Here is a 24005-nt window from a genome sequence, read left to right on the forward strand (position 1 = left end):
ATAATATGGCATATATACATACATAATTATATTAATTGTTTATTAAATATTTGAAAAAAAGGATCATATATTATATATTTCCGATCAAACCTACATACAATCGTATGTAAGTTTGATGTTTCTAAAATCATTAATAAAAAACATTTTATGTAGTATAGATTGAAGGTTCTTAAAAATTATTATTAATATATATTATATTTTATTGTTACAAGTTTTTAGTTGTTATTTTTGAGGTGTGTCATTGAGGATATAACATTTTGCAATTTGGCAACCTTATTAAAACCATTTCCTTTCTCAATGTCACAAAGGTCATTCGATATAAGTTTGTTTTATTCGTTCGTATTAAAGTTTCTTTAAAGTAAACTTATAGCTGATTGGTTAAAATAGATCTTTTGGTTTAATGTTATATTTTTACCCTATCTCTTGTCGTTAATACCGGCTTTGTCATTTTAATAAGTAACGAAAACAAGTTTTGTTCGAAATATAGTTCACCCTATCAGGTCATCTGTTTCTGATAGTCGAGCCGGTTGCACCTAGCAGCTCTTTATATTTAATATTTTAGATACAACTGTGAGTATTATTTCATAAAACTCTACTAAACTGAGCTTTTTAAATTTATTAACTAATATATTATTAATATATATATATATATATATTGAGTATAACTCAACTGATCTAACTAGATCCTACTTTTACAGTTTGCGAAATCAACATGGGCCGTAAATTCGTTGTTGGCGGTAACTGGAAAATGAATGGAGATAAAAATCAAATAAACGAAATAGTCAACAATTTGAAGAAAGGCCCTCTTGACCCCAATGCTGAGGTAGGTGTTCCTCACTGTTACTTCATTTAGTTATGGATATTGTGTAATAAAGAATAATTATTTAATTATCTAAAATATTACATATAATTTAGAATTAATTAATACCTATATTTTGTATTACCTTCATATTTAAGACTTTACTACAATATGCTATTGTGAAATTAAAAAAAGGTAGAAAGAGGGTACACTGATTACGTTTTATAATGTAAGAACAATCTGATCATGTAAAACCATTCACTATATTAAAAATAAGGTATCAGGTAGTTTGTGATAATAAGATCATTGATCATTTATTATAAAAGTTCAATGTAACACATAACACACGTAACATTTCCATTAGAGCTAGAACATAACATTGGCATAATTATTTTTAATCATATTTATTCAGGCTACCCTCAACTTCACATAATAATCGTTAATTTTTACAAATGATTTAACATTTTACAGGTTGTTATTGGTGTGCCTGCAATTTATCTGGCTTATGTTAAAAGCATTATTCCTAACACTATTGGGGTTGCAGCACAAAACTGTTGGAAGGCACCTAAAGGTGCATTCACAGGTATTTTTTTTTTATTATGTTTTATACGTTAGATTAAAAACATTATGGGATGCTACTACAAATATTGTTAAACTTCTAGGAGAAATTTCTCCAGCTATGATAAAAGATGTTGGTGCTGACTGGGTAATCCTCGGTCATTCCGAAAGGAGAACCATCTTTGGAGAGAAAGATGACTTAGTTGCAGAGAAGGTAGGACTTTATTAAGAAATTAAAATAATTTGCATGTATATAATTATTACACATTATATTTATTGCAATTACATTATTAGTTTGTACAAAGCATATCATTGTCCTAAAAGTAAAATTAGAAAAGGTAAAGATTAATATAAGTTCAAATGTTATATACATCATTTTATTTTTGAGCAGAACATATATAAAGTTAAAATATATATATTATTTCAGGTGGCTCATGCTCTCGAATCCGGATTGAAAGTAATTGCATGCATTGGTGAAACCCTTGAAGAAAGGGAGGCTGGTAAAACTGAAGAAGTTGTGTTCAGGCAAACGAAAGCTCTCCTGCCAGCCATTGGCAATAATTGGGCAAATGTGGTATTGGCGTATGAACCTGTTTGGGCTATTGGCACTGGCAAAACTGCTTCACCACAACAAGTAACTAAAACATTCCTTACATCTTTCTTACGACTTCAATGAAATTCGACAATATAGTGGCACAGGAACATAAGACGCTTTTTTTTATTTATTTTTATTTATGGCAATGTATTGACTGATTATGAACAGCTGCAGCAGCTTGAACAAAAAAGAGCTGAGAACTTTAAATCTCTTTTTTCCTTAATTTTGTAATCTAAAGAATTTAGCAAAATGTTTATTTAACAGAATCCCTTCAATTTAAAAGTTCTTGTCAACCCATTCAGTATCATTTTTTAGATTAGACAAATATATCAATCAGCATTTGTTATTATTATTACAAATTCTATAAATCTCATGGGTTAAATATTATTTGTTTCAGGCTCAAGAGGTTCATGCCTCTCTTCGTAATTGGCTGTCTTCCAACGCATCTCCTGACATCGCAGAAACTGTTCGCATACAATATGGCGGCTCAGTAACAGCAGCCAATGCTAAAGAATTAGGTGCCTGCCCTGACATTGATGGCTTCCTCGTTGGTGGAGCCAGTCTCAAACCTGAATTTATTGACATTGTCAATGCTACTCAGTAAAATTTTAATACATTCATCAACTCTCGTGCAAATGTTAGTGAAAATAAATTATTCAAATATTTTTCTGTTATAGATATTAACATAGTTCTTATATATTTATCAAAACAGATTTTAAGGCATATAACATATAGTATATTGCTCTTAGATTAATAGAAGAACTTTTTTATGCGAAATCAAAATATAAAATAATGTTTTAAGGTCTTGGAAATATAAAATATGCTGGCGAGATCATTGCATTCTAATTGCAGAGACTACGTTTATTGAATTGTGCGATTAAGTGCTTGTGAAAAGAGTATATGATATGTTTTTTTTATTCTATTTCCATTTGCAACAATTTATATTCCAATGTGTTCTTTACTTATTTATTTTTTTCATTGTTTGTCAGTTGATATAGACATTTTTGTTTAAAAAACGTTTATATTATGCCTAATAAAATAAAAGTCTAAATAAATGTTTAAATTGTTTATATATTTAACAACATGATGAACCCACCCTCAACAAAATAAGTCATTAGAAGACAAGCCAAAAAATATGAAAAAAAAAGATATATAAAAGTGACATTAATTATTTGGTAAAACTAAAATTATATGCACATTTGCGAATGCCTGTATTGAGGTAGATTTTTATGTGAAATTATTTTTGCTTATGCAATACAGTGTGAGAAAGGCATTTTTCTGAAATAAAGCAATATGAAAATTTATAGCATAATATACACAAATACAAAAAAAAAATAGTGAATCAATCAACAGCCAATCGTTGTCCACTGCTGAACATAGGCCTCTCCCAAGGTGCGCCAAAGCTCCCTGTCCTCCGCCTTCCGCATCCAGTTGGTGCCCGCCACCTTCTTAAGGTCGTCGGTCCACCTGGCTGGAGGGCGCCCTACGCTGCGCTTGCCGATTCGCGGTCTCCACTCTAGGACTCGTCTGCTCCAACGGCCATCGTTCCTACGACATACGTGACCAGCCCACTGCCACTTCAGCCTGCTAATTTTGCAAGCTATGTCGGTGACTCCGGTTCTTTTCCGGATAATCTCATTTCTGATCTTATCCTTCAAAGATACTCCGAGCATAGCTCGCTCCATAGCACGCTGAGCGACTTTGAATTTGTGGACTAGTCCCGCAGTTAGTGTCCACGTTTCGGCACCGTATGTCATGGCAGGTAAGACGCATTGGTTGAAGACTTTCGTCTTCTTTCGTCTTCTAACAAAAATAACTCAATAATATATAATAAACAAAAATAATAATAACTCAATGATATTATAAAGAAAATAACCTATTTAGGTACTTTTTAATATCATTGGAATAACTATTTCCAAATGATCAATCACCAGCGAATATACATATTATAGTTTTAGGTATGTGGTATTGGCAGAATAATTGCCATAAAAAAAAAGAAAAAAAGTTGTACTATTCTGAAGCATATTCGCGCTGAATACATACCCACTATATGTATGTATTCGTAGATTATTCCTAGTCCTATTACTATCTTTCTAAAGCAAATTGTAATTTGAAATCTATTTTAAATATATATAGTTTCTTACTTTGCATAATTATAATAAATAACATTTGTAAAATATTTCATGTCATTTCGTTTCTGTGACATATTCGATGTTTAAAAAAAAGAAATCTTTGTAAACAATTTGAGCACCACTTCACCCGTAATATTTAATTTAAATAAATGTTATAAGTGTATATTTATTAGAATAACAATTTTTAATCTAATTCATTACGCCATTGTACTTGTTTTAATGAAAACATTGATATCGTTTGGGTAACCAAGCTGGTTATTCAAGTGAGTTACAATTATGTTATATGGTTGTAAAAAATCAAGTTTCTCTAAAATCTCCTAAATCTAGTTTCTATTTTCAAAACAGACTTCGGTTTTTATTACAATAAAATTGAACAATTACATGAAATGATATTTTACAAAAAGTTCTCAACCACCGTTCTAATACAAGATGAAATCCAATCCATATAAAACCTTTATCTTTGTATATAATCCAAGATTACAATCTTAAGCATTATATTTAGATCCTTTAAAACGATTTCCTGGCACCCTTTACTGATAGGATTAGAAGAAAACGAAAGATTCAAATATCTTCATCGAAGACAACTCGTCCTAGTATCGGCAGAAATTTCACAAATGATCCTCCGTAACTTAAGGCAGTTTTGATTGGATTGAACCAACTTGCCAGGATAGATAAAATCATCAGCCAAAAGAAAATCTTCACTATCCAGTCCAATACGTATAAGCTGTTGAGGAATAATACTTAATGTTAAAAATACTAAAAGGATAATGGAATTATTTAATTTCAAAATGGAATTTTGTTGATTAAATATTCACTAAATGGCCATGAAGACCTCACAGAAGATTATGGCCTTCCACACCGTTTCGCTGCGGGGCATCGTCTACATGATTGCTCGCAAAGGGAGGTCTCATTCAAGTTCGCGGATCAGAGAATCGCTAGAACATATCAATATCCTTGGAATATACTATGATAATCTCGCACTATGCCCGCCGGGAACTGTGGGAGCTTAGTTTTTTTCATCGCTGGATTGTCAGACCAAATATTGGGCCATCTATCGATACCGGCATAAAGGCGACTATCAGCTAACTACTAAACTTCGCTAATTTACAACTTAGCATCTTTCATAACGTTAATTATTTTAAATTCTATCCGAAAACAATTTATACTCACAAGTTATGGTATGTTCTATTTATGTGAATTTTGCTTGGATCTTCTTTAAGACAGTAAATTCGACCACCCTCCACACATAACTGCATGTATTTATCACGATCAGAGTTAGTTAGATCTGTATTAAACGTAACCTTATCGTCCTCGTTGAGTTTTGATTGAATACTGTCGAAGTTAGGACATGGGAAGTTCCAAGGTCTCATTGTAAAATATTGTAATAAGTCGAGACCTTGATTAATTCGTTTCTGAACTCGTACCATGCTGAAAATGTAAGTAAGCTAATTTTTATCTAGTAGCTGACGTCTACTGACGCTCAAAATCTTACGCTGACGTCATCTGACGCTCGAACTCTCAGTTAGCCGAGTGGTAACATGTTTTACATATCAAAAACAATTATTTACTTATTAAAATAAAATTTTTAAAAGTATTTAATCATTTTAAACTGAAATATATTGAAAAAGCCATCTGACGTTAAGCTGTCCCTGTCCCTACCGTCCATAGCCATATGGAGTAACATGTGGTATCTCTTAAATCGGTAACACTGGTTTATTTAACTTTTAAGCCGGAACACAACAACACAAAGTGGTGCCGTTTAGAGATAGCGATGAGTTTTTGCTATACAACAATAAAGCAAATATCGAGTTTTAAAACATGGCTATCGATTTAATTTACATAAAAAGTCGAAATAATATATCCGATATTGTTATTAATATCATCCGTAAAAATCTAATCTGATATCATAATATGTATATTCAATTTGCCAGATTGGCCCATTAGCTAAAATAGCAGAAGGTAACCTGCATGTGTCGGACGAAACTTGAAACGTTATATAACAATAATATTGATCATACTTACAAGCGCTTTTGTCCGAATAGAAAAAAAATAAAATCGATGAAATAGGCAGGTATTATGTGATAGAAAATTCGTTTATATTCATGTTGTATGTAATTGGTCGTTATGTCACCATTGGGATACCAAAGTGGTAAAGCGAGTGGGTATTTACGACCATAATCTTTTCCTACTTTGAGCACATCACCCCAAGTCGTTGGCTTTTGGTGTCCAATGTTTACGTTGTATATTGGCATCATTTCGGGCCTGAAAAATGTTGGTTTAAAACTATCAATCATCTAAGAGATATAGAGAAAAAAATAGAATTGTTCACGAATTAATATTAAGCTATAATTATATAGTTATTTACTTTTTTGTCTTCGATCCTTCAATCATCCCTATGGCAATGACTGCGTTGATGGCTGTGTCTACGGGGACTACTTGTGCTATCAGACTTCCATCGCATAGCATGCTTCGAATTACACCTTTACCCGCTCCAAGCATGAGCCCAACTGGACCATTAAGACTGTCAACCCAACCTGGCACAGGTTCACTAAGTGCAGGACAAACTGAAATGTAAATAGAAAAAAATAGGCAAAATATTGGTATGAGTATACTTTTATTACGAATACAAATAAATTTAATTCACAATTTGCGAATTTACAAATTAACCTCTAATGATTTTCTCTTTCACTCCACTGCCCCTGGAGGAGAGTAATGTTTTTATAAATGCTACAAAAAACCTCAACGTAAGAATAGCATTGTAATGAAATCTTTGATATTAAGCTTACCTATACTAGGCCGAACTATAACTGCAGGAAGACTACTGTATGCGTCGTCTACTACACTCTCAGCTAATCTTTTTGAATAAGTATAGCAGTTAGGATGCGGACCAAGTAGAGAAGGAGTAAGAAGATTAACTTGTTTCTCGTCCAACCATTCGATTAAATGCATGATATCAGATGGCTTCACAGGGGGTGCGTGTATCTAAAATATTTTTAACTTATTATTAATAAGTTAAATTAGAAATTACCAAGTCTGAAATGTATTGAGGGATGAAATGTATAGAACACTTCCTCTTTAGGAAATTTTCTATTCATCTATTTCTTACATCATCAATGCTTTATTAATCTAGAGCTTAGTTCCTTCTTAAAAATTGGAATACAGTTGCAACAATAAATGTTTTAATACATATTTACAACCTTTCAACTTTTCTTGACTGCTTTTTAAATTATTACTAAGCAACAAATGTAACTGTATGAAGCCTTTTAAATACTAGTGGTTGTACATACTTTTTCTTCTAAAACAGCATAGTCTGGATAGCAGAAAGCTGTTGATAAGTGAACAAAAACTAGCATTTTTTTAAATTTCTTCGCTATATTAAGCGCTCTCTGTGTTCCACATGTATTCATATTTATGTTGTCCTTGAGTGGCGCTTCCAACCTCAAGGTAGCAGCGAAATGAAAGACCAGAGATATCTCCTCAGAGAATATTTCTATATCTCTATCCGATAATCCAAAATTATCAAACAAGACATCTCCTTGAACCGGCTTAATTTTTTTTAAAGCTGATGGTTTCTCGTTTCTCAAACGATCGAATATCTGTAACGTGATATATTAAGTAAAACTATTTTAACTATTCTATTTTAGAAATCTTACGAAGAATAGCAAGAAAGAGTGTATTTTGGACCACTTTTATCTTAACCATATTTGATATAGTAAATATTTTGCAATTTTAATAAATAATGTTAAAATATTTAATTCTATAAATATTTTTTTTTTAATTATTTTACCGGCAAGCGTTGCATGTCTTCGTATCTTTGTTCTATGGACTTTCCCTTTTTTGGTCTCATTAAAATGTAAATATTTCCAATATCGGGTATGCTGTATAGAAGTTTTTCCAAGAGAACTTTACCCATAAAACCAGTTCCGCCAGTCACTAGAATGTTTTTCTCTCTGTAGAAATCCTTTATCGATAAATTGGTTGGCATTTCTGAAACAATTCAATCAATGCATTGAAAATAATAATTTAATAACAGATTTTGAAACAAAACTTCTTTGGGCGCGGTGAAAGTAAAATTGAAAGGTCTTTGGACTCGACGTTTCTATCTGTGCGATTTGAGCGAAACACACTACTAACGTATATTCATTTTTGTTCTATAACATGTACACAGATGCTATATTTTTTTTATAAAGTACCAGCTTCCAATTTCTGCTTCGGGTAGTATAACAGTTTATATTGAAGGACAAACGTATAAAGACTTTTTTTTGTATTTTTGGCTAGGAACTATCTCGAGCAGAACAATTCACCAAAATTTTATCACTATCGGATGAATGGTTTAGGAACGCATAGAGGACATACATAATTACATTCATTTTTATTTACATATATTATATATATATGTAAATAAAAATGAATGTAAAAAATAATATTATATGCATATCTTATATATAGGTTCTTAATAAATTTTTTTCAATAAAATATATTGAGGAATTGGAAATATTTTGGTACAATAAAGTAAATATCGAACGACACGTTTGTCGCTTACATTACATACTTTCAAATATTGCATACGATTTAAGTGATTACAAAAATCTTGCGAGTTTAGGCGATTAAGTATAGATTGCACTACGGTAATGCAATTTCAAATTCTCTGCGTGTTTATGTAGGCATACGGTACTAACAACGCCAGATGTTGGTTATATAAATAATTTTTGTTAAGACCATTCTTGATCGAAGGATTATAAAAAACTCCATAATCAGTAATTGTAATAAATAAAGTGTTTAGTATTAAAAAACCACAAGCACTTACAAGCTCTTTCGATTGATCATTTTACAGTACTAAAAAAATTTATAGTTTCTAACTGACCGGAATGTAGATTCTATCTAGAAGAGAAGACCCAGCAACAAACCAGGCTTACTAAAACTAATTTGTAAATTTTGCATCGAAATTTTTATTTATTGTGAATATAATACATAATATTGTTGTTGTTGTTGTTGTGAATATATATTTTAATGGAACTGTAAGAATTATTTCTTTGTTAAAAAAATGAGAGACACGTGATTCAAGAATAGTTTTTGTTTGTGCAATGATTTTTAAGGCAGTTCATTCTTTGAAACTAACCAAGTAAAATTAAACTCGAATCGATTATACCAATTTCCGTTAGATCTCAATTTTTTTTTAATGGCGAATGCTAAATCTTCTTAATAGGGATGATAAATGAGGTTCTCATCAGAATTCTGAAGTTCCGAATGTAAATTGTTTCCTAAAAAACTTCGGCTTTAGTTATTTATAACATTAACAAAAAGTTTTGCCCTTCGATTACTAAAAAGAACTTATTCTTCTTTCTGTTTTTCGTTCTTTTGTTTTTATTAGTGAACGAATGTTTGCCATTTAAAAAAATAAAAATTATTTGTTGTAAGCCAATTTTCTACAAGTGACAATAAGTGCGTGTTTAGGTAATATCGTTATAATTAGTATTTTTAGTAAACTTTAAAAATAATAAATTTCGTGAAAAAAAAAAACCAAAATATTTCAAAAACCTAAATCTACAGTAATTCATTTATATATATAGCAAAGAAATAAACAATCTAAAATTGATATTTAAAAGGTTTTTGAAAATGGCGAATCAGCGTTCTTATTATAACGTCTATGTGTACAACTAGTAAATGTTTACATCTAATATGACCTTCTTCCTGAGTTCTGACTGACTTCGTCAAGGACACTCGTCAGGGACTAGACAACAGGAGATATCATAGTGAACCCCGTGATCTGCAACCTTATTAGCTAGCTAGACTAATGAGGCAATCAAACAGGCTCTCTCTTTTACGTACTTCACCATTAGTACATCTACACCATCTCCGACGTAATCTAGGACAACATTTAATTCGATGATTAAGTATCTAAAAGATCACCAGGTATCAAATAGCATGATTAGTTGAAAATACGTCTTATTATTTTAATAATACTTTCGATTAAATTAATAATTCCGCTTGAAAATGTCTCATTTGATCATTTTAAAATAATGTTCGTAAACATTTTATCATGGTAAAAATGGTACAAAAACTCAATTACGGTGTAATAGATTTCTTAGATGCACAACGGCTTCAACTGGTTTATACTCGTACTATGGTTAAACGTGTGACACTCGACTCTTCGGATCCCACGATTCGTGTTTTCAAATAGGTCGAAGTGCTAAGAATTTTGTTACACGTAACAGATGCAGTATATTATACATACATTATATGACTTTTTTCTATCGAAACTATTAACGTTGTAACTATTTTTACATGCTACGTTTCGCTACTTTTATGCGTGAAATAATACGCAGGGAAAAAGCAACAAGACAATCGCTATTTAGCGTTCGGTTACGCAAGTAATATTTATTATAAAGAGAAATGTTTTATATATTACATAATCTTCTCAAAATATATAATTGACTTACTATTATATAGATATGGAATGGATATGTGGTGATATGTATTGGTAAATCTTAGGCTTGTTGTTTAAAAAAGTCAGCTTAAGCTATGTACTATGATAAAGAAGACAAATATCTATTTTATTTAGTTGAATTTAAAAAAAACATTCTTAAGATGTTCTATATTTAAAAACTTCAAAATATTTAATTCTCTATTTTACTCTTATTATTGTTGTTATGAGAATTATAATAAAACCAAGATGGCCCAGTGGTAAGAACGTGTGAATCTTAACCGATGATCGCGGGTTCAAACCCGGGCAAGCACCATTGAATTTTCATGTGCTTAATTTGTGATTATAATTCATCACGTGCTTTACGGTGAAAGAAAACATCGTGAGGAAACCTGCATGTGTCTAATTTCACTGAAATTCTGCCACATGTGTGGAATACACAACCCGCACTGAAGCAGCGTGGTGGAATAAGCTCCAAGCCTTCTCCTCAAAAAGGGAGAGGAGGTCTTTAGCCCAGAAGTGGGACATTCACAGGCTGTTACGAAATACGAATTGTTGTTAAGGTGCAATTTTTCAATAAGTAGTTTTTTTTAATTATATAAGACGCAGCTGACTTAACACAACAATATATCGTTAAATGTAACTTACATATGACCATTACTTAGCCATTTGTTGCATTAAAAACATAAAATGCTTAGAAAATAAGTATCGAAGATAGCAATTAAGGGCACACTAATAGAGAGCGCACTGTCCGTATAAAAAATAACAAGATCGTCGAATGATTTGACAGTATTTTGGTTACCTTTCACTGTCCAGTAGTTTCTTCAAAAAGCTGGACAAAAATGGCGTTACGTACAAAAATCGAATTCGTTACTCGTATCTACTTAAAAACGCATGTGATTTATTTAAAAAAATTATAACCTTGGTGGGAAATCTCATTGCATTTTATACTTTGAAATAACACTTTACCTACCGGATATTGTTCTTATTTCAAATATATAGCCCCAATTGCAAAAATCATCTCTTGTATAGCTTTTGACAGTCTTGACAAACAGGGCTTAAAATTTGCTTACAATATTATTATTTATTATTATAGAAATAGATTCGTCATCAATATCTTACGTTGTCAGTCATGTATCATTTCTACAATCACTTGTTCTAAGGTCGGGTATTTAGTTCACCAACGTTTTGCATAATGCCGTCCGAACCACATAGTTTTCGCCTTTTTTGGTAGGCAATTGATTCTGAGTTCTAATGATAAAAGATTATAGTTTATATCTCAAAATCTTACGAATGACATACTTTTTACAATAAGTGTTTTTCACTTTCGTTCTTATGATTATTATGTCTTTAGTAAAAAAAATACGATAAATAAATATAATATTCATAAGCATCATGAAATGTTGCCTACTTTTTTATATTAGTTTCCCTTGTAAATTGCTCTAACTGAACTTAATAGGTCTTCGGTCGTGTTGTATTTTTATCCCATCAATTGTGCGAACGAGGTAATGTGGAGTACACGTTTCTTTGCTTAGTAGTAGTTAAAAATTGTGCATATATTATATATATATATATTATACTATAAGAATATAATTTAATTGACCAACTTCTTCGGTCAGAAAGATTTTTTTATTAAAATTGACAAACTAATATGTCTATATACAGTCACACTTGCTGTGACACATAAAACTGATCGAAATCCATGTAAATAAATAAAAACAGCTTAATGGTATTCAGATTGCCTAGCGGTGTGAAAGCTGTCCCGATCAAAGGGTCGGATGATGGATCGGAGCTATCACGTTCACTTTTAGCACAAGCTTTTCACTTCATACGAGGATATAATCATCACATTAGTAATGCTTTTTTTATTTATTTATTGTTATTGAGTACAAAATATTCTGCCAATTACAGGTGTAAAAGAGATGACACGTATGAGATTGAAATTTTGAAGCGTTTGATGATTAGTAATGCCATAAAATCAAGGAAGTTTAGCTATTTAAAAATAAAACATACATTGTAAACTTTATAAAGGTTTTTTTAATATTATTCTTTCAAACGTAAGTCTGTAACACAACACTGTAAGATGAAATATTTTTTAATACAGAAAAATATAATATATTCTTGTCACAAACACTGTAATAGTAATTATATTGATTGTTCGCATAATTGTTATGTTAATTGCGTCAACGAGTACCTACAATTCTTCATACAATACTTCATGTTACGTAAATACCCAATTCAAATAAAATATAATTAACAATCTAGATAACATTATAACATTGACAACTGTAATAAGATTCGTTTTGTTGTAATTACCTTTTGAATATGTAATAGGTGACAATAATTTGTCGGTGTCTATGTATGCCTCAGTTACCATTTTTATGTTTAAAAAAAAACATATCACTTCAATTTATTAACCATATAATATTTTATTGTTTAATATTAATTTAATGATATACACATTTAAGGGTTTAAATAAATATTTTAAAAAAACCGTTTAGACTTTGCGATTAGAATTAGAAAATTTTAAGATAGACATTTATATCAACAAATGAAAATTGACATATTGTACGATGTTAGTAATCAACAGAACGAGCAAATAGATCTCATGGATTTATTGTATTATAATATATAATTACTTTTTTTAGATTTACTAGTATTCATTTAAAAACAAAACACTAGTTTTACCCATTGAACGGTACATTTGTTTCCATTCCACTCGAGTCCATCAATTTTGTTACTAGCAAAATTCGTACTCTACTATATGCCTGTATCCTTACCGAGGTTCAAGGCTACCTCAAAATCAAATTTCATAACGATAAGCGCTGTGGTTTAGTAGTGAAAATGTAACAAAGAGACAGAGCTACTTTTGCATTTACAATCTTATTAGTATTGGTACCGAGTTTGAAATAGAGTTTGCGGTTTACCACTCAATTTTGTCTTTTTAAGAAACGAAAAGCAGCAAATGTATTGTTTTGTTGTGCCCCGAAGAACCGCTCACGATGGGTTTGGAGTTTATTGCACCTTGAAATTTTTCATAAGCACTTAACTACGAGTTGACTTGCAAAGCTTGCGCTGCTTAAAGACGTTTAAAGTAAGAATATAAATAAATTTCTCAGCAAGGTCCAGCAAATAACTTATTTACAAAATCAGAATTTGTCAATTGATTTAGAGTAGACAATAGATTAGATACCTAGTCAATGTGAGGCCTTATTGCGGCCACTATGTGCCGGGGCATTTCTCTCACTGAATATATTCTTGAATTTGCTGTAAGAAAATTAATAAAAAAAAACTAGTCAAGGCCATTCAATTTACATATTTACAATAAATCAAATAAATATTTACAATTACATTAAACATAATTTCAATTTGTATTCTTTTACACTGCACGAATATTATTTAAAACGGAAATATTTAAAAAATATTAATTATTGTTACGTATGATTAATAAAATTCCTTAACCAAAAACGGTAATAACAATTTTAACCTAACCTCGCGGTGGATATGGTATTCTCAAAAAGAAAAGTTTTTTGGCATTCATTTTCTAAGATGGCGGTAAAGGTAAGGTAGGTAAAGATCTCAAGCTCGAAACAGTAATTATGTAGTAAAATCTCTCTTTTATGTCTCCAATGACTGAACTATATCGGTATAAAATTATACCTTCACATCGAGCAATGTTGCGACTTGCGAGTACTTCTTGTAGTTTAGAAAATAGTAAAATATGACAAGTTTGTTGACCTTTCAAAACTTTGTGATTATTAATAACCACACTAAAAATAAAATGTCCATAATATTAACGTAGACTTGCCTAATGAGTACAAGTCAATGATTATGGGAATTCAACAATTAACAACTATTCAAAGTCAAAATGCCCTCGGCGGTTACAATACAATAAACTGGGGCGTTTGAGAGTAAATTATTGGTATAAGTAGACATTAAGGGTCACACAAATTGTCTGAACTTAAATATAAAGTAAAATTTTATATTAAAGTACACCAAGCGTGTTTAATTACATTTTCATGTCGTGTTGCTTATTTTAAAAATATTTAGATTTTGCTCCTTACCAAAAATATTAAGATTTATCCGGTCTGTAAATAATTTGGTGTGAAATAAAACAGTTATTCGTAATGCTGGTGGTAGGGCTTTGTGCAAGCTCGTCTGGGTAGGTACCAGGTAGGTACGTCTGATGAGTGGCATCAGATATTCTACCGCAAAATAGCAGTACTTGTTATTGTTGTGTTCCGGTTTGAAGGATGAGTGAGCCAGTGTAATGACAGGCACAAGGGATATAACATCTTAGTTCCCAAGGTTGGTGGCGCATTGGCTAAGTAAGCGATGGTTGACATTTCTTATAATGCCATTGTTTAAGGGCGTTTGGTGACCAATCCATTACATTCCATTACCATCAGGTGGCTCATATGCTCGTCCGCCTTCCTATTCTATAAAAAAAAAATGCTAACTTGATTTTATTGTGCTTATGCAAAAGTGAATTAAACGAAGAAAATATAAGCATTATACGAATATTTACTCTGGACGTGTATGATTCAAAAAATTAAAACGATAAATACGTAGAGGCCAATTGTAATAACGAATTGCCACTTTATCATACAATACCATTATATAATCGAACGAAACGTTATTGTTGCCGTTAAACCGATTTCCAATTCTTCTAACGTAACTATCTAGTTGCACTTCGGTCGAATTTGGATCGGAAACGTGTTGTAACTTCAACTGAGGTATATTTTTGCGAGGAATCGTATCGGAAAAGTATCATAATCGTTATAAATTAGTAAAATCATCCTCCCGTTTATGGTTAACGATAATACGATATATACTTCGCAAAGTCAATGCACCCTTTCTGAGCGATATTATTCTATATATTATTTTATTATAATTCTATTGATTACATTATTCTATAGAGGATAAAAAAAGTTTGGAGTCAGTGCTTATAAGGGGAATAATAATAACTATACTTAGTTTTATTTTTAGTCCTTATCTTTCATTTAATTTAGTTCAGGAAAATATCGTGAGGAACCTGCATATTGCATGCAAAATCGGCCACATACAATAATACATATCAATCCGTATTGGGGCAGCATCGTGGACTAAGCTCCAAATCATCTCCACAAAAGTAATCCTAGAACGTATATTAGTATTTTAAATAAAAAAAAAACGCTGCGAAAATAAGCATATAAGTAAAAATAAATTAAGATGAAATTCAAGTATTTACGTAGTTTATATGAAGTTTAATTCGAGTTAACACTCTCTAACTCTCATCATAGCCTATAGAGATCTACGTGAATCCTACGTTCTTGCGTAAAAAGGTGTGGCTCAAGGATCTATTGGCATAAAATTAACGTCCAGTTAGTGAATTACTTTCTGTTTATAAGCTCATAAGAGTGTCTACTACGACGTTACTACTACGTTACTCTTACGAATCCATTGAAATTCAAATGACCCGTGCGATGATGTCATAAGTAGGTATCGGCGTCTCTTCTACAGCTATCATTGTAATATTATTTGATTGTTGGCATTCCGTCTAAGTTAATTATTTTTATTTTTCTTATACCAATAATTTACTCTCAAACGCCCCAGTTTATTGTATTGTAACCGCCGAGGGCATTTTGACTTTGAATAGTTGTTAATTGTTGAATTCCCATAATCATTGACTTGTACTCATTAGGCAAGTCTGCCAACATTAATGTACCGAGCCATTTATAAATTTCAGCTTTCTATGACTTCAGGAAGTACCCTCATGATTTTGATGGTCATCATTCAGTGAGTGACGATATGTGCGTATTTTAGATATAAATAATGATTTATAAACTATAATAGCTATACATTTGAAACTTGACATGTTTAATAAGTATATTGACATAATATCCTGAGAATTTAGACTGGACAAACTTACGACGAAACGTTTCGAGAAAAGGTACGTTATCACGTCTTAGCGGGGGCACTGCCGTGCCCCCAGATATACGATTAAGTCGATTGTAATCGTCGGACTTTGCCCGACCATTCTGTTATATGTCACGGATCTTCAACAGGCGGCTTTGTCAATGTCATACTTGTATGGAGATTATCTCCAATTGTCTCAGCTCAAACACCCGTCCCTATGATAACTATGTAATACAATGTTGATCATACTAATATTTCGAAGCAAAGTGGTCGAATTACGAATTTATCTTTATTGAAAATTTGAGAATAAAAAAATTTATGATTTTAAACAATTTTTTTATACCCTTATTTCATTTTTTTTTATTGTGTTCACTATTGTTTATCAAAAGATACAAAATTAACTGGGAAAGTATCGGATACTAGCAAATGGGCTTAAGGGCTATAAATCTGGCTTAAGTCTCAGTATTTGTTCTCCCATCACAGAAAAAAAGAAAATTCTTCTTTCTTAAAGTATTCTCTGTACTGTACTCAAATTAGGCGAGTCGAGTTTGTTCGTTCACGATATTTGAACTGATTTTTAATAATTGATCTGGAATAAATGCTTATTAGCCTTAAGACAACACAAAATCTTAGCCTTAAGCATTTCTCTTTATTAGTTATTTTTAAGTGTATGGAACAAAAATTGATAGGAGATATTATTAAGCATTGCACGTACGCCAGTCAATCATTACTGTGACTAAGTACATTTTAACTTAATGTTATTTGTTGAAAGCCGTAGAGCCTTAGTAAGGAAACATTGTCACAGCAACAGTATATTAATTTCTGTATAACTCCATCTAATTAAGATTAATTTGACTGTAATAAGTAATAACTGAGTTGGGACGGAATTATTTTGGAATTAATGTCACTTTTTGTATGTGATAAATCGTATTTAATATTTTTCTTAATGATTCTTGATGATAATATGTTGAAACTTGGCAGCTATATACAATTTCATTGAGTAAATTAAAATTAAAAGTTGACGGTTACTTTTTATTTATTTTTTAGTTATAAACTTGCATATCGTTATCAAAACTTATTTATTTAAGGTATACTTGACAGCCAACACAATTTTTTTGAAAAAAAAAACGACGCACTTAAACTTAAAACTTAAAAATAATAAACTATGCTCTGTGCTCTTTTTTCGGATGCCACATCAATGATAAAAGAGAGAGAACAAATAGTCTTTCACTAAGGCTCCGCTTTACAAAATGTTTAGGGCGAAAATACTTAACGGGTGCTAAGTTAAACAATGCTTTATCTTCTTATTTTGAATGTCGAATCAATAAAAACAGAAGGTACGAAGTTAGTGTTTAATTAAGCAACGTACGTAAGTGAGGCCGTTGGTATGTTTCTACTTCATATCTAAAAGGATTTTGCAACAATGATTCAAATATATATATTAGACAAATTAAAATATCTTAAACTCATCATCTATCCCATAAAATAATAATCATTAAAAATATATATCAGGCGAAGATATCGAGTAACAAACATAGAACATGTGATTTTTTTTACAAATTACCAGGTTGGACCACTTCCAACCTCCGTGCAACATTGATTGAATAAAAAAAAACGCACATAAAACGTTCGCATTGCAAATATAATTAACTTGAGTAAAGGTAAATAGCAGTTTAAAACTTTCGTTGATTAAATGTCAATACAAATTTTATTTAAATATACGGCATCACAAATGACATATCGGCATTCAACATTTTATGATTGATATATTTTTCATTGATATTTAATCGCTAGCTAAAGTTATTTATTTCGCTAAGCTTTAAAATATAAGAATCAAAAGTTATATTCAAGTATTACACCAGATAGTTGTAAGCAATGAGCTATCGTTTAACATCAAATTCGAAACAAAAAGATTGTGTAATTATAAGGAACTGATTTGAGATATTGAGTACCGTTATGATAACATTAAAATGATACGCATCAAAATAGCAAACACCGGTTCTTAATGAAGCACTACCGAGGGTAAAACTAATGAAAAATTATGAACCTAGCATTCATTTTTTCATATATGATTCATTTTCAACGAAATGAATAAAATTTAGTTAAACTAACTGTTAGTTTAGTTATAATGTAACTTGTATTGTATGAAATTAAGACGAAAGACAAAATACAAAAAAATCTATATAAAAATGATATATAATACTTTTTATTCCGTCTAAGTTTCTAAAATTCGGATTATATTTAATTTAAATAATTAATTTAATATTTTTAAAGGGGCCATGTTACTTAGAAATTCAAGAATAAATTATCGGTGGTAAGAAGTTGAAAAAGTAATTTTGGATATATATATATATATATTTAATATTTCTATTTAATATATACTGTAGATTTGATTAATTGAAATTTATTATTAATCATTACTAATTAAAGAAATTCATGTTAATAATTACACTTTACTTTTGGGCAATTCAATACATTTTTAAAGATAACGTCGTACGCGACTTTTATGTATAATTTTAAGAGCAACAAAAGCCTTTCTTGCTAAAAAAGTAATATTTTTAGTACTTACGTTGTTTCTATTACTTTAAAAAGTTTACAATTTTTCACCATACATATTTTACATTCACCAAACGATGAGGTAACTATGAATAATAACCGATTATAATTATTATTTATTACATTAATTATATTTACCGTATTATATATACATACATACCTCATGGTAAGGACTGGACGGTTTTTGATAAGTCGAACAAAATCAGAATAATTTTCATTTAATGCTTATATAAAAAACGTATTGAAATCAATGAATATAGACGAGGGCACTACCGTGCCCCTAGATATATAAAATATAATAGCTATATATTTGAAACTTAACATGTTTAATAAGTATTCTATTGACATTATATCCTGAGAATTTGGTTTTTATAGCACTGTCTAAACTGAATCTCAAAGCATACAAAAATACGTCGAAACGCTTCGATAAAAAGTGGGTGCCCTGCGCTTCGTTGATTTTATTTCTTAGAAGTAATAAAACCACCATAAGTACCGTAATAAGCCCTACCACCAGTAAAAAATTTTACTGGTGGTAGGGCTTTGTGCAAGCTCGTCTGGGTAGGTACCACCCACTCATCAGATATTCTACCGCAAAACAGCAATACTTGATATTGTTGTGTTCCGGTTTGAAGGGTGAGTGAGCCAGTATAATTACAGGCACAAGGGACATAAAATCTTAGTTCCCAAGGTTGGTGGCGCATTGGCTATAAGCGATGGTTGACATTTCTTACAATGCCAATGTCTAAGAGCGTTGGTGACCACTTACCATCAGGTGGCCCATATGCTCGTCCGCCTTCCTATTCTATAAAAAAAAAAAAAAACCTCCTTACACAATTTATAAATTTAAGAAAAATTATATTGACTTATTATTCGAAAAGTACTGACTTGTTTTAACAGAACAAATGCAAATATTTGGTAGTGTTCCTGTTTGACGGGTGAGTGAGCCAGTGTAATTACAGGCGCAAGGAACACAACATCTTAGTTTCCAAGGTTGGTGGCGCATTGGCGTAAGCGATAGTTAACAATTCTCACAATGCCAATGTCCATGGGCGTTGGTGACCACTTACCATCAGATGGCCCATTTGCCCGTCTGCCTATTATAAAATAAAATAGTTTATTTTATAATTAATTGATGATGTATATGTGTAACTACTATATTACTACTACTACTACTACTACTAATTACCTTAGTTCTAATGGCAACATCTAGATTCATAAATATATGTTTCACCATCAATAATGACGACTGATAAAATCAACATCTGCTTGCATCTTTACCTACAATTTAATTATATAAAAGTGTGTGTACTGCAATTATTGTTCATTAAAAAATTATATCCTGTTATTTAATTAATTATAAAATAAATGTCGTTAGAAAGAAAAATTGAATACGAAAATATGGAAAAATGTAAACAAAAAAAACTTAAATACCCAGTTCTTGTAATATTCTTCAAAGAGACACTACCGTGATTGTTTTTGACTAAAGTACTAAGATGGAGCAAGATAAGTAATATACAATAATAAATTAGCTTTTGTTATTTTATATTCTTATGAGAAGCAAAAATTAAACTTAGTAGAGATGTTATGTAAGAACGAACTCGAAACTCGTACGAACGATCGTGTAATGCCAGAATGCGCTATGCGACACTGCCTATAATAATTATAATATTTAGAGAATGCGTTCCAAATAGCGGAGCGCTATCGGTTTTAATCATTTCACGATTGAGGTCTTACGGAATAGTGGGGCAGAAGAACAGTGACAAACATTTAGGTCCGGACTTAGAGATCCGGCCATTATTCACTTTGAAATTTGGGGAACCTCATTCAGAAGCCTTTAAAGTAAAATTATATTATTTTAGACTGGGCGGGGCACCTAGGCTAGTGCATTGTAGGTCTCAATGTAAATCCGGGGCTACAACATTCTAAAAACACTAGTATTAAAAGTTACCTTGTTATCATAAGTTTTCGAATTCATCCAGTACATCCTTCTTGGATTGGCTTGGGAGCCGGTATTATAAAATTTCAAAGACCTTTTTACATTTACCGTGGAAAACAATTTCAAGCTCATATAAAAATATATTGATATAATGACTCAGCACAGGGTTAGATGATAAATGAGTTTAATATTAGATGATTTTTAAACAAAATATAAATTGTATAAGATTATTACATTTTTTGATTCTTGATAACGAGTGACCACGAGTTTCTAGCCGGTTCTAGCTTTACGTTAAATTCAACCATGTAAACTGACGATTTATAAGCGCTTTTGACTTTAAATCATTTTTGAGTTAGTCCTGTTGCTTAAATGTAACAATAGAAATGTTGTATTTATTATCTTATAACTTTTATCGCACTTTACTACATTTTAAGGCAGTTGCTTATAACCAATAATATATATTAGTTAAAACTAATACAAGAAAATGACCTAATAACATAAGTTTTTTTATTCAACAATAATATAAATAGAAAAATTGAGTTATTTTTTTGTAAATATATTTTAATCCAACTGCAAAACGTCTGTCTATAAAAACATTACGATTTGACTTGTTGAATGTACAATTTTGTAATTAAATTTAAAAAATATATTATTTTAATTTTAAGAATTTAACGTGACTCATGATATAAATACGAAAAAAGATAAAATAAAACGATTCTCTTATTCATTAAGCTGAACGTAGGTTAAATAATAAATATGGGTTTTATACATATTGTATATATAGTAATTAATAAAATCTTTATTTTCCTAGTAGGTTCTTATACACTAGTAAATACCGATGTTTCAGAATTTAAATTGAATGTTAGGTTTCTACCAAGAAAAACCGGTAAGAAACTCAATAGTCAGTGGTTAGTCTTTTTATTAAAATAACTTTGTAGAAAATCAACTTCATAAAATTTTTTTTTACATGTCCTGTATGAATATCAACAAACACTACGCTTAATTTACAATTTATATTTCTTTGTACTCTCATTGTACTCTTTATTTTTATTGTTTAACATTAAAATGTTGAGAATAGTTTAATTTAAAAATATCAGCAGAATTTTATAATTGAAACGAATACTATGCCCCCAGCAACGTTTTTGCGGAGTAGAAAATCTGTCTGTGTTATATGTTTATCTTTACTTCCGTTTTAGAAAACTTACTTTTTCTTTTAAAATAGTGCGACGAAACAGTGAACGGAAGTGAAATGTCGAAATAAATTAAAAATTTAAATTTAAATTCAGCCTAAGATATGTATCTATATATGCATCACGCGCACATACGTTTCATTACTGTAATGTAATGTAATTTGGATAAAATAAATAATATAAATTACAAAAGGTCTATTTGTAACAATACATATTATGGCACATAATAATTTTTTACTGCCATTGTTATCACGTAGTTAATTGTCACATTCACGGAAAAAACTGTTTTTAATCTAATTGATCAATCTAGTGTTAGAATTTAAAAGATACAACCAGTTCCATAGCTTTAGTACATTGCGCCACTCTTAATACAAAAGGTCATATGAGGAAATGTATATGCTCTACTGTGTTTATGACAGTTAATGTGTAATGTTATTATTATTATTAGAGCTTCAAATGCAAAGGATCGTTATTGTCATATGACTTCTGCAGTTTTAATTTGAAAGTAATGCCTTAATTGGACCTTTTTCACTTACGATTAGAGTACCTAACGATAAATGATTACGTTCAATTTGAACAGGTTTCCCGAGTCGACTGATGCCTTGTTGAATAGGTAAGTGCTTATTTAATTATTTACTTGAAGCCGAAGAACAATGAATTCATAAACTTATCACACAATATATATTATATAATTTTTCGATAATCGTGCCCTCCTAATCGTGCTGTCTGTGCCTTTTGTAATTTGAATTTACTCTTTTTTTTAATATGTTAGACTGTTATTATAACTAAGCAGCATCCAATCTAAATTTTAGGATTATTTTTGAGTGATGACTGTGCAAGTTTTTATAGGACTTTATTAAGTCGGAATGTTATTTGATGAGATTTGAAGCCGCCGATAAGAAGTATTGGAAATGAAGTGGACTACCTTAAAGAACTGTAAACAACAAATCATAAACTTGGACCGTTAATGAAAATAATATTTATGACACAGACATACATACATACAGATTCAATAAGTCATTTGAGATTGTACTTAAAATGTAAAATCTAAAAGCCATAGGTCAATTTAATCGCATTATTTACTTAATGATTTTTATTCAAAAATATTGGTTGTAATTTTGAAATATAGCCTTTTTATTATTATCTGTTATAGCTGTTATTTCATTAGAAATAGAATCAAAAGTTGAAGCAATTCGTACTTATTTTGTTTTAAAAAGATATGTGGCAAAATATTTTATATATAAATCTATAAAAATACATAAGTAACCATCGATATGTAATTTATATATTTTTTTATTTAATAAGCAAGTTTTTTATAATAGGTTGATTTATTTATTGTTTACTTTTAGGCAATCACTGTAATCTATAAATTGTTTAACATTATTTATCGGAATATTGTAAAACTCACTTGTTATTATGCTGTCCGTACAAATCACGACCTCCACGAGAGCCTCTCACGCACACCAAGATCGCACTGGCGCTTGCGCATGCACGACATCGGATAAATATATAAAATGTAGACGTAACGTAGTTATATAGTTATAAATGAAATTTAATTTTGTTTTTGCTTTCAATTTTTGTATTTTAGTGCAGAAATACGCACCGATTACGCATACCGAGACGCATATAACAAAAGCCGTGTTGTTATAATTTTAATAAAAAAAAAATTATAGTAAAGTGGAATAATTTTAAGAAATCCTGTGCCCAGCGATCTCTCACCTCGTACTTAGCTAGCTCGTATATAGCTTACAGCTATGAGCTAACAACAAGTTTCTGAGAATTAAAATAAGTAGGTACAACAAAAGTTTGTTAAGAAAAAATTCTTAATAAACTTTTGTAATAAAGAACTTTCTTATCTTCGCTTAACATTCAGTAGCGCAATGGCTTACAGGCCATCTAGCGATGTAAAAGTGTCAG

The 24005-nt window shown here is 30.7% G+C and overlaps 2 protein-coding genes across 2 annotated transcripts; one reads left to right on the forward strand and one right to left on the reverse strand.

The window, feature by feature from the left end:
• The first annotated feature begins 312 nt into the window (after positions 1–312).
• On the forward strand, positions 313–3015 carry LOC126780526 (triosephosphate isomerase). The gene is made up of 6 exons (XM_050505098.1): positions 313–570; positions 699–823; positions 1271–1382; positions 1462–1571; positions 1785–1991; positions 2350–3015. Exons 2-6 carry the CDS (start codon positions 713–715, stop codon positions 2554–2556), a joined length of 747 nt encoding a protein of 248 aa, XP_050361055.1. The 5' UTR covers positions 313–570; positions 699–712; the 3' UTR covers positions 2557–3015.
• On the reverse strand, positions 3012–23557 carry LOC126780495 (putative fatty acyl-CoA reductase CG5065). The gene is made up of 8 exons (XM_050505046.1): positions 23497–23557; positions 7872–8071; positions 7372–7680; positions 6871–7066; positions 6450–6648; positions 6107–6346; positions 5255–5512; positions 3012–4808 (listed from the first exon to the last, which is right to left on the reverse strand). Exons 2-8 carry the CDS (start codon positions 8067–8069, stop codon positions 4646–4648), a joined length of 1563 nt encoding a protein of 520 aa, XP_050361003.1. The 5' UTR covers positions 8070–8071; positions 23497–23557; the 3' UTR covers positions 3012–4645.
• Positions 23558–24005: the final 448 nt, after the last annotated feature.

This window comes from Nymphalis io, chromosome Z, assembly GCF_905147045.1.
Source record: "Nymphalis io chromosome Z, ilAglIoxx1.1, whole genome shotgun sequence".
NCBI lineage: Eukaryota > Metazoa > Arthropoda > Insecta > Lepidoptera > Nymphalidae > Nymphalis > Nymphalis io.

Bases quoted from the DNA above. Each gene is read 5' to 3' on its own strand.
- LOC126780526 (XM_050505098.1), top strand. From the start codon at position 713: ATGGGCCGTAAATTCGTTGTTGGCGGTAACTGGAAAATGAATGGAGAT. The intron at 824-1,270 runs GTAGGTGTTCCT...AACATTTTACAG, and splicing joins CTCTTGACCCCAATGCTGAG to GTTGTTATTGGTGTGCCTGC. The intron at 1,383-1,461 runs GTATTTTTTTTT...TTAAACTTCTAG, and splicing joins ACCTAAAGGTGCATTCACAG to GAGAAATTTCTCCAGCTATG.
- LOC126780495 (XM_050505046.1), bottom strand. From the start codon at position 8,069: ATGCCAACCAATTTATCGATAAAGGATTTCTACAGAGAGAAAAACATT. The intron at 6,649-6,870 runs GTAAGCTTAATA...TTTACATTTCAG, and splicing joins TATAGTTCGGCCTAGTATAG to TTTGTCCTGCACTTAGTGAA. The intron at 4,809-5,254 runs GTGAGTATAAAT...ATTCCTCAACAG, and splicing joins AATAGAACATACCATAACTT to CTTATACGTATTGGACTGGA.